The sequence below is a fragment of the Oppia nitens genome, unplaced genomic scaffold (genome assembly GCF_028296485.1).
Source record: "Oppia nitens isolate AA-2021 unplaced genomic scaffold, nextdenovo-longstitch-racon4-pilon3 scaffold11_pilon_pilon_pilon, whole genome shotgun sequence".
NCBI lineage: Eukaryota > Metazoa > Arthropoda > Arachnida > Sarcoptiformes > Oppiidae > Oppia > Oppia nitens.
The window spans coordinates 1167079-1184472 of NW_026533190.1; the positions used below are offsets into that span (position 1 = coordinate 1167079).

Consider the following 17394-nt stretch of genomic DNA (forward strand, 5'->3'; position numbering starts at 1 on the left):
AATATATATATATATCAATAGTATATTATTGATTAAAACTGTGATTTTTTTCCACATAATATATTTAAATCAAAATTTTTGATAAAAAAATAGTCAAAAAAATTTATTCCTATCAATTCATACTAATTTTTGTTATTGAAAATTATATACTAAAATTTAAAAAAAAATAAATAAMTAAAAAATCATAAATAATTTTCACATAGGAATTTTGATGGYAAACATAGTTTATAATAAAAAAAAAATTTTGCAAAAAAAATTACACATTAATTATATGACATATTAGTTGTTATTATATGATTATATTTAGAGAGAGAGAGAGAGAGAGAGATAATTTGTAATAAACTGTCAAAAATTTATTTATATATACATATAATTTATATGTATATCATATTTGGGTATAATTTTTTAGCTCTCCTTACTCTCCCATCAATAATAAAAAAATTATTATAAAACACTTTAAAATATTTATTAATTTATTTTATTATATATATATATATATTTAATAGTATCGTATGTATGATCAGCTCATACCTACTCATAATAGGAAGACTACCTCTAATTTACGCCAATAGCCTATTATTAGTATAATTATTATTATTATTATTATAAATTAATAGCCAATTATTTATAGATTTTTTGTGTTATTTAAAAAAAACAAAATATTTATATGATATTCAACAAAAAAAATTGTATATAATTTTCATTAAACACATATCTCTTCCGCGTATTTAAACTATTAATTATTTATTATTATTTATTTTTTTTATATAAAATAAAATATTTTCCTAAAAAGTATTTTTTTTCTTCTATTAATATATATATTTAAAATAAAAATTTAATTGATTAGAAATATGATAACATTTTATCAAAAAAAAWAACAAAAAAAAAATTGTTAACTAATTAACTCAAAARAAAAWTAAAGTWTAAAAAAATAAAATTAAATAAATCATTAAATTTATGCTAAAAWCTAATGTTTTTTTATATASWTATATAWATTTAATACTAACTTATAACATGAATATTTAACAATTAATTATAATTATTTTTATAATTATTAGGAGATAGTCATCGCTGAATAAATTATTAATTAAAAAATTATATATTTTAAAATAAAAATATTTTTAGTTTTAATCATAGATTATAAAGACATGATAAAYAAAAAAAATTTTKATATTTTTTTATATATAACGTTAAGATTTACTTAACTTTTATCTATACAATCATTAAATATYAACAACAAAAATAAATAAATAAAATAAAAATTCAATGTACCTAGCTAAAAATATATATATATATCGTGTTACTAAATAAAATATTTATTTATTTTAAATAAAATAACCTTGCTAAACAATTGTTAATTAATCTTATTATACGGGGTATTAAACAACATTATATTATTTTTGTTTTGTTAATCTGTTAATAATAATAATAATAATAATAAGTTAATAGGATTTTTATATATCCATATATATATACAATGGRTAAGCACCGGGCTATTGCATGACTGTCTAYTTGATAATAGATAGATAGATAGATACTGATACTTATCTATACAATCAATACTCATTATATATACATAATAAATAAATATACAGTAAATATTATTTAAATATATATTAATATTTAACTAATAATTTTGTTATTTAATTATTTAACTTTMACCTCCAAATTAACAGTGATATTGAATTWTTATTTATTTATTTTTTGATTGAAATTGAAAYATAAACAGATGTTTTTYAAAAACTAACAATAATTTACATTATTAGTTGAAAAATATTAATTAATTTTAATAAAACATTTATTTCTATAGTATATTTGATAAAATATTTTTAATTATATAATTTTTTTAAATGTATTGTATTTTAATAATATTAAATTTTTTCTAATAWTATTATTATTATCATATTTATCATAATCAATGCTAACATTATTATTATTACATTTTTMATGCTATTGTTTTAGTACACGTGTGTATATATAAAAACAYATAAAAATAACAAATTTTTTAATTATACRTTAAAATAAAATATATTATTTTTTAAWTTTTCATATTTTTGTTGCTATTATTTATTTATATTAATATATATAMTATATATATATATATATATKAAGTAATTGATTGTTTAGTAYATATGCTAACTAAACAATTGATGGACACTTAACTAACAAAATTAATAAATAACTTAAATAACAAACAGGTGTAAAATTRTTTTGTCCTAAATATATATATATATATATATATATAATAATAAATATAGTTATGATTAATGTTAATAATATTTCTCTCACCAAAAAAATTATTTAAATATCTTATTATTTATTTTTCAAATGATTAATAATATTATAATCAAATTAACAAAAGTTAAAAAAGTAATATAAAATCCTTGACTTATATGATGTGTTTAAACAGTTTTTTTTAACTTTATATTTGCATAAAACTTATTATTCATTGTTAGGAAATATTATTATTATTATTATTATTAAAACTAGATAATAGAGAAAATAACTTTAAATAAAATTTAATATTTTAGTTTTTAATTATATTAATATAATATTTGAAAAATTATTATTGTTATTATTTAATAAAATTAATAACTTTAATATCTAACTTACTACTTAAGTATTTATATATTTTTATTAAATTAATAAATTTTTAAAATAATTTTAATATTAATAATTTTATTACTAAATATATAGATTATTTATTTATACTTATATTAATAATAATTTAATTGAAAAATAATAGTATAATATATTTTGTTAATCATAATAATTATATTTCTATTTTTTAATTATAATAATATTTATCTAATAATTTATTTATTACAGCTTTAAAAACTATAATAAAAACTATATATATATATTAATTTATTATATAATTATAATTATAGTATAATTTTTATAATATTTTAAAAACTGTACTAAATCAATTATTAGATAAATTATTATATCATATATCATAGTTTTACTAATAATTTAAAAATAGTAGTAAAAACTAATTATAATCTAATTTTTAATTAATTTTATTTTTTTTAGATAAATAAATAAATAAAAATAAAAATTCAATAAATATAATCATCTAAATATTATAAGTATAATTTTTTTTAAAAAATAATTAGTACATTACAATAGAGGATTATTTTTTATAAATTAAATTAATTTATTTATTTGTAATATATTATTATATGTTATATTTATTACTAACTAGCGGTAAATATATACCGGTATATATATATAGTGTCTTGATTTTCAACTAAATAAATTATTTTGTCGGTTTAACGCTTATAACTGGGACTTAGTATGTCCACCGAAGTTGACCAGTGGACGCTATTTCCGAAATTTTATTATAACTATAAATAACTATTTGTTAGGTTAGCAACTATAAAAACTTATAAATAACTATTTCAGTTATTTTGAAAAATATAAGCATTAGATTGTAAAATATTGCTCAAATATATCTAAAAACAAAAAGTAATAGTTATATAAATTATATAAAATGTGTAAACTGTTTCAACTCATATTACTTTTTTAACAATAGAAATAATTAGTTTATTTATATAAATCATTTTTGTAAATATGCTGAAAACAAGTGAATTATATATCAGTTGAAATATTTATAAGAAAATAAATAACTATTTCAATAACTATTTGGCTTTTTTTGGCAATTATATACAACTATTTAATACAGTTTAAATAACTATTTTAACAACTATTTGACGTTTTTTGGCAACTATTATAACAACTATTTAATAGAGTATAAAAAATTATTAATCAATACACTATATATATATATATAAATAAATCAAAATATATATTTATGGACAGTTGGTTTTTTTTTGATTAGTTAGTTAGGTTAGTTAGCTATACATACTTGTTGGCGGTGACAAAATATGATTTTTGCGATTTACAATCGACACTCCAGTCTAGATCCCCGTGCTCGTTGCATATGGATATACTGAAACGGCCATAGTTGGCCCTGATCAAATTGATCAGGGTACCTTCATCGCACTGKATGCTCAACTCCGAGCCCTCGCAAGCGTAGGCTGTCCTATATCGGGGCCTATCGGTGCCGCCAACTATACAAATAATAAAAAAATAATATAATTAAATAAATTTGTTTTATATAACTAATTATTAGTTATGCTAATTATATTGACTGTTATTATTATTATTATTAGTATTATATTTGTGTATTAATTYAAATTTGTTTTSTATAATAATTTGTTTATTAATTAATTAATTAATTWWTTWAWTAATTTCATTGTGTTATGGCATTCAATGATTGATAGAAATAAAWAATAAAATAAAAACAATTATTTATTACTATTATTATATATTAYKGRGATATCATTAATAATACGAATGCTAATAATAATAAATTAGTAATAAATTAATATTAATTATTTAGTTTTGTTTTGTTTCTCTCTCTCWTTCAATAAAAAAAACATATAATAATTAATTATTATTATAATAATASTATTTGTATATATAATTACCAAATCAACAATCAAAACAAAACAAAACAAMAAAATCATTGATTATTATTAATAAAAATAATAATATATAATAATAATAATAATAWTCAAAACAYACTTTGGTTTWTCTATGCTAATGATATGCSATTAGTATTATTAGTAAATATTATAAAATATATTTTTTAATTGTATATAAGGTTAAGGTTTSATTTATAAAAMCTATGGTYAGRTAGGTTAGGGGGACGGGACTGGTATGTAATATAGAGGAAACACATATATWTTATATATATATATATATCGACAGATGGAAAGTGTGACCGATTTAATAGCCCGATAATAGTCGTGACAATTGTTTATATATACATATAAAACAAAAAAAATGTTTTTTTGTTTTAAAAAAATAAATTATTTTCATAAAATTTTGTTAAAATTTATTATTATTTTATATGTTTTTATTTATATGTTTCAAAAATACTGTTAATCATTAATTAGCTATTATTTTATAGCAAACAATTAATTTTGTTTTGTTTGTTTGTRTGTTTGAATTAAAYAAAAAATTTTATTTTATTTAACCACAAAATTAAATAAAAATTAATTTAATWTTTTTATAGACAATRTTAAGCTTTTTTGTTTAAAAAAATTATTGAGATTATCATTATATATATTTAATTTTTTTAGGTTAGATTTCATTAATTAAAAAATAATGGGGGGGGAATGGGAGGTCTAACCCAATCATCCCATACAAACATATACAGTATATATATATATATATATATATATATATATATATATAATAAATATATAATATTATACAATAAAATACAAGTGAAAGTATAAAAACAAAAACAAAATAAAAAAATTTTAAAACAAATTATTTATACATATATTTTGCTTAAAGGAGTTCACGATTTTGTTTTTGATAAATATTTTTATTTTTTTTTATTGTTTTGTTCACAAAATGTTTTTTTTGTATTTTTTGATATAATTAACATTTAATTTGATTCACAAATGAAATCAATTTTGTTTTCTCTCACTCTCTCTCTCTCTATCTCTTTGTTTATAACATTTGTTTTATATATATATWTATATAGACTAATAACAGGAAAGTCATGTTATATTATGATAATATTAAATACAATAATAATAATAATGAAAAATAAATTATTATATAACATACACACACATAGACAACAAAAAAAACTTAATTTTTTCATTTCAAAAAAATACAATTGTTTTAATATAATATTAATTTTTTTTAAAAAATAATATATTTATATAATACATATGTATTTCTCATTAAATTAAATTAATTTCATTTCGTTTTGTTATTATTRTWGTTATAGTTTCCGAAACTTTWWWAATACAGTAATTGCTTATAAATAAAATGCTGTATTTAATGGCACCGGTAGTAGTMATAGTCAGTCATAAATAACACACCACTACTACCAGTATTATTGTATATCTAATAATTTTTTTTTGAAAATAATATATAATATATAAACAATAATAATAATTGTAATAATAGCCCCCACTATATAAACTTTATATATATATATATAAAATACAGTGTATATTATRTTTAAAAACAAAAAAAAWTAATATAAWATTCAAGTCAGGAACCCATCAGTACATTATACAGACTAACACTCACACACATACACACACACCGGTCCTCCCGGTGCTCATCAAATGAAGTGCCAATACTAGCATAACTACTACTACTACTACTACTACTACTACTGATCGTGAGCTTTAAGGTCCAGACATATACAATACATACAATATATATATATATATATATATTAAGTATGAAATAATGGCAGTTAAAGGATTTGATAGTATACAGTGAACATCCCGGTGCTGCTGATGCTGTTGTTGTTTGGGTAGTAATAGTTGTATGGATGAGCTGTTGTATAATAGCATCGGTATGTATATGTGAACAGAATATTTAAGAMATATAGTCATTCAGTATATATACTAAGCAACAAAAAAACCTACTGTCCATTAAATATATGAGTTTCTACTGTAAATTATGTATGTCTGGCCTTATCTGATGAGACAGTAGTTTACACAYACATATAGACTAACTAAATGTTATTATGAAAATCATATTTAATTAAAAAAWACAACAAAAAATTAAATAATACACTATAATAGTRATGATAAACAGCAAAATAAAAAAWAAAAAWMWTTTTCACAAAAATGTTTTATTTTTTKTTTTTTTTCTCTCTCTCTTTYWTTCTTGTTATTCAATTGTAATTTSAAAATGCATTTMAAAAAATTATTATTTTTTTTTTRTAATTTTAGTTTTTTTGTTGGTTATTATTTTTAAATATTTTTGTCTATCATTTACTATTGTAATTGTAATAATAATAATAATAATATAATAAAATTATAGTAGTCTTGAGGGATAAAAATTAATTGGTMTCTCTCTCTCTCTCTCTCTCTCTCTCTCTCTCTCTCTTCTCTCACTCAAGTAGCTATAAATTATAAGTTATTATTATAATTGTTGTAATATTTTTATGTATATATATATATATATATATTAAAAAAATAATAATACTAACAATAATAATAGCCGGATATTAATTACAATGACACATTTTGATAATAATAATAATAATAATAATAATAATAAAAACAATATAAAAATTATAAATCATTTAAATTATTATTAGAAATTATATATATATATATATATATAATAATTTTCAAATATATTTATAGATTATTTATTATAATATTAAATTTTAATGTGGATTTTAATTAGAAATGTTTGTTATTAAATTATTTTTTATATATTATTATTATTTTAGTATTAATATTTCACATATCATATTATTAAATATAAAACTTGAAAAAACAAAAATATTTTTAATACTAATGATATAAAATTTTAAAATAAAACAAAAATACAAAATTTTCAAAATTTAATATATTTTTCAGTAAAAATTTACTATAATTATTGATTTTCTAATATTTATATTAATATAAATTATATTTAAAAACTCAATTTATTTAAATATATATATATATWTAKATATTATATATAAATAATTCCCAAACGTATCGATTATTTTATTTYCACAATAATTACAATTTATTTTATTTTTTGATATAAACTTTCATTAAAAGGAAAAAAATAAAATAAATATTATGTTTAATAAAATAAATTTGTTTTACATTTTAAAAATTACTTATTTTTTTGAAATGATAAAATTTTCTCATGAAATTATTTTTATGTCAAAAAATTAATACAAAAAAATAAAAACTAAATCAAACATACAAAACAAATACATTAAATRAAAAAATTTTGTTTTCAAACTATTTAATGATCAGTTGACGTGTTTGTATGTATTGAGAAAAATATACACAAAAAACGGTTTTTAATTTTCAAATTTATTTTTTAAAATACTAAAACTAATCATTAAATAATAATATAATTATATATTATATAAATGTTTTCAATATTAATAATAATAATAAYAATAAGTTTTGGATATTAATTGTATTGTTAAGCATTTTTCACACACAAAATACTTTCACTAATTATTTATTATAATTTATTATAATTTTTATATATCTTTATATGAAATATAATGTATATATATATGTATATATATATATATATATATAAAATATGATCTAATTTTTTGAATAAATTTCAATTATTTATACATAGTTAAGCACACAATAAATATTTAACTGTATATAYAKTATAATAAATACAATATATATATATATATATATATTATAATACAATACTTGTTGTTGTTGTTATTATTGTTATAATTATTACATATATATATAATATAATAATTAATTATAATATGTGTCACAAAATTAACAAATACAATGCATTTTATATAATATATATAATATATATATATATATATATATATGTAAATTAATTACATAAGCAATATTTTAAATGCATGAATTTTAATAAATTATTTTATCAATAAATTTTAAAAATTACACACATATATACATAATATCATAAATAAGATAATATTATATATATATATATTTCTCTCATGAAATATATATAAAATTGAATTTTATATTCAAAAAAAAATAAAATAAATTTTAACTGACTTTTTGATATTTTTATAAGATTAGTGATATATATATATTACTCTTTTGTTTTATATTATTATTATTATTATTATTATTATTAATGCCAAACTCAGCACAAAATTAATGCTATTTTTCACTAATGCTTTTAATACTGTATTTTTTGAAAATAAATTTTTATATAYAATATTATATAATACTATAAATAATATATAATATAAATCTCATCACATTTTTTTCAAACAAAAAAACGTAAAATATATTTATAAATACTATTTTTTTTGTTTTGTTTATATATATATATATATATATATATATTCTGTTAAGCATTTAAACCCTGGTATTTAACAAAAAAATAATGGCTTAAAATATTTATATTAATAGATAAATATTTTGAAATATTTATAATATAATACATTTGAGTCAAAATATTAGTAGTCAAGAAAAATATAAGGTATTAATAACAAACAAAAAATATTGTTATTATTATTATTTTAACAAAAATATGTAACACATAAAAAAATCAAAAAATATATTTTTGACTTTATATTAACAAATCCATTCAAACACAACAATATATATATATATATAATATATAATATTGTAAAACAAATTTTTTTGGCTGAATATAAAATGCGTTACCAATAAATAAAAAAAAAACTAAAATCAAAATAATATAAATACATATTTTTTTGTTGAACACTATTGACATCAAATGTTTTGGGGATTTTATTGTTGTTGTTGTTGTTATATCAATATAAATATACATTATATATATAYAGTATTTATTTTTTTGGGATACAAATAGTAATATAAAAAATTTTTTTTCAATAAACTATTATATTGTAGTTATATCATCGGTAATGTTGTTATTATTATTGTTATAAACTTTATATATAATATTTATCCAGTATTTACAATAACATATAATAAATATACCAACAAAAAAAATATTTGAATTTTTATATAACAAATTCAATGTGTCATATAAATAATGTACACATAATTTCTATTATATAAATCTAATAATATTTAAATAAAAAAAACATTAAATTGATTTCATGTTTAATATAAAATTTTACACAATTAGCAGTCATTGTAATTATTATTATTATTATTATTATTTTTAAAATGCATTATTTATTTTTGTTATAAAATGTTTTTTTGATTTTTTAAATWAAATAAAACAATTGTGTAAATTAASTGTAAGTTAATTATGTTAACTAAATTGTTTTATTTATTTATTTTTTTCCTAAAATAAAAKTATTAACAAAATTTTTAACAGATTTTTTCATTTATTTTAAAAATAAATWTATATTTTTCCAACAAATTTGAAATGACATTAACTATATATATATATATATATATAACTCGTTTATAATGTGTTTTGTTTGTTATTTTTATTATATATATAATATATATATATATATTTTTATTGCAATTTTTCGGACCCAATAATATACACAAAGGGATAAACAATTTTTTTTGTGATAATGTTTTGTGTGCTAACACACACACACATACAGTACAACACATTTAATGTGAAATCAATATATGATTTCCACTAGTTTTTGACTTTTGGCTTATTTTTTTGTTGTTAATATAATATTATATATAAATTTTTTTTGATACAAAAATAAAAATATACACCAAATATATATATAAYACATAACATAAAATGTTTACTATTTTAWACAACAMAAAAATGTCTAAATCTCTAAACATAAACTTTATATAATATGTAATATTATTTGCGTTTATAATTAAAAAAAATAACTAATTATATAATTATAGAAATAATAAATATAATAATAATAATTAAAACATATATCAAATATCAAATATTATACTAAAAATGACACTTTTTGTATATACAATACAAATAATATTTTTTTAAAAAAAAATTATTTAACAATTTCTAATATAGTGTCTAAATAATTATATAAAATATTTTTTTTTGAAAAAATAAAGTATTTTATGATACAATTGTATTCAACAACAAACTTAGCCATCAAATTGCTAGCTATTTGGAGGGGGGACTCAAGGAAGCAGAAAATTAGTCYAACAAACAAMAAAATTTCATCAAAAGAGAGAGAGAGAGAGAGAGAGAGATTGGGTGTGTGTGTGAGCACTGGTAKGTAATAGTAGTAGTAGTAGTGGTAATCGTATCTAATATACAGACAATCATTTTCACTCAATGATTGTATGAATAATCATCAAAATAAACCAACAAAACATATTAAAATGTATGGTTTTATGTAATATAACACAACACACACACACACACACACACACACACACAMAAATATATATATATATATATRTMTATATATATAGACACACACACACACACACACACATACACACACACACATACATACATACACATACACACATACATACACACACATACACACACACACACACATACACACACATACACACACACACACACACATACACACACATACACACACACACATACACACACTTACATACACACATACACACACATACACACACACATACACACACATACACACACATACACACACACACACACATACACTCATTGCTAACAAATATATATCTTTAAAGGCATTTTTCATCGTTAATACTGTTGCTGATGGCGATGATGATGGTAGTGGTTGTGGTGGCTAACCATCAATTGGGATCTCCAGTGTGTGTGTGTCACACACACACACACACACACACACACACACACAMCAAACGCCACATACATATCCATCAACAACAAGACAACGACTGATCGCGTGATTGTCGCTTAAGACACGCAATGCCAGACAGTATACAGACATACAGTATATATATATTTTTTTTAAGGAAAGTAAGCATTTATCAGTTGTGTGTGTGATTGGGGAGTGGGGGTCACTGGTCTACCTGAGCTCAATAGATWATATTGTATATATTTATTTGATGTCATTTTTTAAATTTTTTGTACCACTTATTGTTAGTGTTGTTTTTTGAAAAAATAAAATTTGTTTTTTGAATCTATATATATATATATAATAAAAATAATTATTGTATTACAAACTATGGCTAAAATTTTTATTTTAATTAACATTAAACAATACCCATTAAATTAAAAGATAATTTTTTGTGTGTGAATTAATTACAATAAAAAAAACTGTTATACATTATACAGTATAAACTGTTTATACAGTCTATTATTATTTGCTAATTATTTATTTAGATGTGTGTGTGTGTTTGTAGTCTAACTAAATTGAAATCTACTATTCCTTACTATATATATATTATATATATAAAACAAAACACATGGCATCACATAAATATTCATTGATAGCCACCTAAAAAAAAGCCACAACAATGACCAATACAATGGTTATGGAGGTATATATATATATATATAGGGATGTATAGCATATATATATAATGGTTAGACATGTATAAGTTTATTAGATAAGGGTATACCTAAACCACATGCAAATCACATTAATCATTGATGAGAGACACATCATACCAGTGCTCTTCATAACAAAAATATATATAATAAATAGGATAAGTAAGTATAGTAGACATGTCATGATAGTGTCTAACTGTCCACACATGAGATACAACATAACAACACAAATAAATAAGTTTAAATGACAGACAACCAGATAAACAAACAGATAGAGAGAGAGAGAGAGAGAGAGAGAGAGAGAGAGATTTAATATATATATATATATATATATAACTTAATATATATTTATCTGAAAACTAGATAATTGCAAAATTATAAAAACTAATTTTTATTTTATTTGTGAAACAAACAAACAAACAAAAATTTTTTGTTTAGATATAAAACATATCACTTAAACAATCACTATAACACATAGTAGTGATAAAAAATAAATATAAATTATATATATATATATATATATACAGTATATATAAGTCAAATAAAAWWAAAAAAACAAAAAAATTTCTATGAGAAATAAAACTATATCATCAAATTATAACTATTTAGACTATTTTTTTATTTTTTATATGTAGATATCATATATATATATATATATATATTTATATTTATATTTATATATGTATACACTGTATATAATAACAAATTTAAAAAAAAAATAAACTAATTATGGGTATCATTGATAATGAAATATTTKTGTGTGAAACATAGGGATTGCATGATAAGTGTATGAAATGTAAAAATTTAATTTTTTTTAAAGATAAATATATTTATTATAAAGTTTTATTTAATATGACATATAAACTGTATATAAATATATATATATATATAATATATAATTTTCATATCAAATCATATCGTAAATGTGTCTCTAAAAAAAACATACATACAGTAAGTCATATAATATGTATATATATATATATGAAAAATATATTATAATTATTATTATGACTATAAAAATATGTTTATAAGTTTATAATACAGCCCAAAAAAACAACATAATATTATTTGATGAGTGTATTATAAATACATAGATTATTGTTATTATTGAAACAATTATATGCTATAAAAATAATTTTATTACTATTTTATTATAACAACAAAAAATAATTTTGATATCAATGTTTAGTCTACACTTCAAAAAAATAAAAATAAAAAWTATTTTCARTGTTCAAACATTTCATCCAATAATTTATTGTATAATTTATATGATATATTATTATTATATAATATAATATAATATAATTTATATAACAATGTTTAACAAATCATTGACTATCTCTCTAATAAACCTCTAATAATAAGATTTTATTTTTGTCTCTAATTTTTATATTTATTTCTAAACATTTTTGTTTGTTATTTTCAAACAACAATAAAAACTAAATATATATATAATACCCCAAAAATGTATATAAATTATATCTAATAAATATATCATATAATAAAATATTATATATATATATATAATATGTTTGTCGTGTAATTTAATGCAATGACTGGATTAAAGTCACAAATAAAATATATTWACAATAATWTATTATATATATATATATATATCTTTTATTATGTTTATATTTTCAATGGATATAAGATAAGCTTATAATAATAATAATAATAATACAGTAATAATGATGATAATGATAAACTTATATATTAACTATAATAATGATAAAGTAATAATAATAATAATAAACTACYAAATAATCATGTTTATATAATAAATATATATATATATAATTGTGTTTATAATTATAATAATTTATATTATATTTTTTTATCAACTAAAATAAAAYTTAAAACTAAAAATAAAATTAATGTTTTATTACAACACAMTGTATTATAAACAGTATTATATATTAAAAATTTATTTATATATACTGTTTAATAAAATTTATTTATTTTATTTTTAGTATAATAAATGGCTAACTCTTTTACTAATAACATAAAAAWATATATATATTAATAATAATATGATTTGTGAGAAATTGTCATATTTTTCAATACTATTATATACTGTCTATATATATACAACTGTCCTCTCTTTATAAATATATATATACTTTATATGTGTCTATGTTTTAGTAACAAAAAACTTTTATTTATATATATAATAATATTATACCGTTTCCTATGCCTCCAGACTTTCAACACAAATATATATATATATATATATATATATATATATATATATATATATATATATATATATATAYAATATTATTTTTAATATATAATATATTATTTTGTATTATAGTTTCATACATTTGGATAATATTATTACTGCAGTATTATTACAGTACAACAATTTAATATAATTTATAGTTTTAATACATAGTAATAATATATATAAATATAAATGTTTTATCATATTTTACTTTATTTTTTTATATTACTCTCTCTCTCTCTCTCTAGAATTTTAAGTATTTTTTTATTTTTTATAAACTATTTTTTTTAAAAACTAAAGTTTGTTATTTATAAATACTAGAAATACATTTTGTTTGTATATATATATTTTATTTGAAGATTTTAATCGTGTGTCTTGTCATCAAAAAATGAAATAATAAATAAATAAATAAAAATCTTTTAGTAAAAACTAAACTAAAAATATAATATATTAAAACCATTATATATATATATAGTATTAAAACTCATATATATTTATTATATTATATTTGCTGTTAGTTTTGTTGTTTTTATCATTTTTGGTTATCATGTGATGACATGTCTGAGACATGTCTGTCCTTTTATTTTGTTTTATTTTTTTGTTGGTTTGTTAGCTATCAATGTATGAATGGATGAGACACTAGTAGTAGTAGTAATAGTATTAGTCGTGACATTACATGTTTGTCCACAAAAAAAWAATAATAAAACATAAAACAATTTTATATATATATATGATATGATATCATACATAAATTTGTCGWTAACTACTAAAACTAATTTATTTTTTAATTAAAAAATAATTAACTTTTTTTTTGTTTGGTTGTTTGGTTGTTTTGTTAGTGCTATTTGTTTGAATTTGTTAAGRRKGTATATCATTGATAACCCTGGTTATCAATGATGATAATASTAAATATATACAAATATATATATATATATATATATAGTGTTAATAACAGTTCAAACACTAGGATTATMGTCAAACAATTTTTTTTAATTATTTGATTATATAATACTGTATTATATATAGTATTTAAGTACAAAAATTAACAAAACACAGTATATATCTATATAAACGGCTAAATATGTTAAAATAAAAACAAAAAAWTTAATTAATTTGCTTTATATATATATATATAYAGTAGAGTATATATATATATATATATATGCATAATATATAACATAACTAAACGGTTTTAATTAAAAATAGTGGCGAAAAAAATAGTATATGACTTAATCACTGGTTGTATATRTAATAAACTATATATTAAACAGAGTACTGTCAATAAACTGTATTAACACACACACACACACACACACACACACACACACACACACACACACACACACACACACACACACATACATACATACATACATACATACACACACACACACACACACACACACACACACACACACACACATTGGTTGTATTATTAATACCAATGTAAAACATGGAGATARAGAYAGATAGAYATACAGATAGATAGATWGRTTGGTTGGTTGGTTGGTTAGATGTAAACGGGGAACGGTAGCCATTAGTGTGTCTATTTGGATGATAATGTTAAACAACACACACACACACACACACACACACACACACACACAATAAATTGTGAAATGCCAGGAATTCCCAGTGAGTTAATTAAAAACCAGAGAGAAAATAGTTTTATTATTGTTGTAGTAGTAGTAGTAGTAGTAGTGTATAATGTGTTCATTAACTTTCGCTTAATGTAAGCACAGGGAGATAGAGGTGATGGAGAGAGAGAGAGAGAGAGAGAGAGAGAGAGAGAGAGAGAGAGAGAGAGAGAGMWAAATTTATATCTGTTTTCGAGAGAGCACTGSTACTACACTAAYAGTGARAGTGAATGYATCCCTAAAAATAATAGCAGCCTTCAAATTRCACCGACATATACGGTATATACAGTATAGTTGATAAGGAAAGGGCTGTAAATTGATTGAAATGAAAAATCAATTGATTCATTCAGTAGTAGTAGTAGTAGTAAAAGTGAAAACCATAGGCGACAACACCAACAACAACAAAATGACTGAACATTGACTACCAGTGCTGATGTTGWTGTTGTTGTTGTAATGTCAAGATTTAAAGGAGTCATASCCTTAAAAACTACTGTTCCTCTCTCTCTCTCTCTCTCTCTCTCTCTCTCTCTCTCTCTCTGTTATTAATTACCCGATWGGGTTGTGTTGTAMTAATATATATATAWATWTATATATATATATATTTATATATAAWTGAATGAATSAATGAATAGTGAATCTGTATATCATTTAGCACTTACACAYAAATAGATATAGTTTTGTTTTGTATTAATAATAATAGACTACTACTGTGTGTTAGACAGTCAATACTAGTTAAGGGCTGACACACAGTATAGTACAGTCATGTATGGGTGATGTCTTAAATAGATAGATATATCGGTGCTCTCTATCTATACTATCTATMTATATATATATATATATATCTTTATTGCTCTGGTAATTGAAATGTTTGTTTTCATTTGACTTATTGTCCAAACAGTTTTGCTGTGTCTCTATCTATCTATCTTTCATTGTGTGTGTTTCACAAAAACACAACACATACATACATACACATCCCTGTCCTCCATTGACAACACACACACACAACACACAGTTACTATACTATAAACTACCATTTCTTAGCATACAAATACTTAGCRAATGGTTAGTCAATAATAATACAGTAATAATAATAATGAAAGACTATATTTAGTCAGTCAATGGTCTGCCGGTTCTCTCTCTCTCTCTCTCTCTCTCTCTCTCTCTCTTTCATCCGTTAAATAAGAGTAACACAATTACTCTCTGGATATATATATATATATATATATATATATATATATATATATATATATATATATATATATATATATATATATAAGGATTGTCCTATTTTTTATTATTAACCCCAACACACAAACACAATCATTAAATAGACAACAACTACAATACCAGACAACAACAACATCAACCAACACAACCAACTATAGCCTACCAGTGCTCTCTCTCTCTCTCTCTCTCTCTCTCTCTCTCTCTCTCTCTCTCTTCAAAAACACACCAAACCTTTATACTATATAAGCATTTAATTGATTATCATTATTACAGACAACTGGAGCTTCTTATATATATATATCTTAACTGATTTTTTTGTGACCAATATATATATATAAGCAAAAAGTTATATATAAACTGATATATTAGAGC

The 17394-nt window shown here is 19.1% G+C and overlaps 1 protein-coding gene across 1 annotated transcript in view; it reads right to left on the reverse strand.

Moving 5' to 3' along the window:
• LOC128953375 (uncharacterized) overlaps positions 1-17394 on the reverse strand; it is a 127997-nt gene that overhangs the window by 2364 nt on the left and 108239 nt on the right. Inside the window, exon 7 of the mRNA XM_054298862.1 lies at positions 3872-4076. Within this exon, the coding sequence (XP_054154837.1) occupies positions 3872-4076 (205 nt within the window). The remainder of the gene's footprint in view (positions 1-3871; positions 4077-17394) is intronic.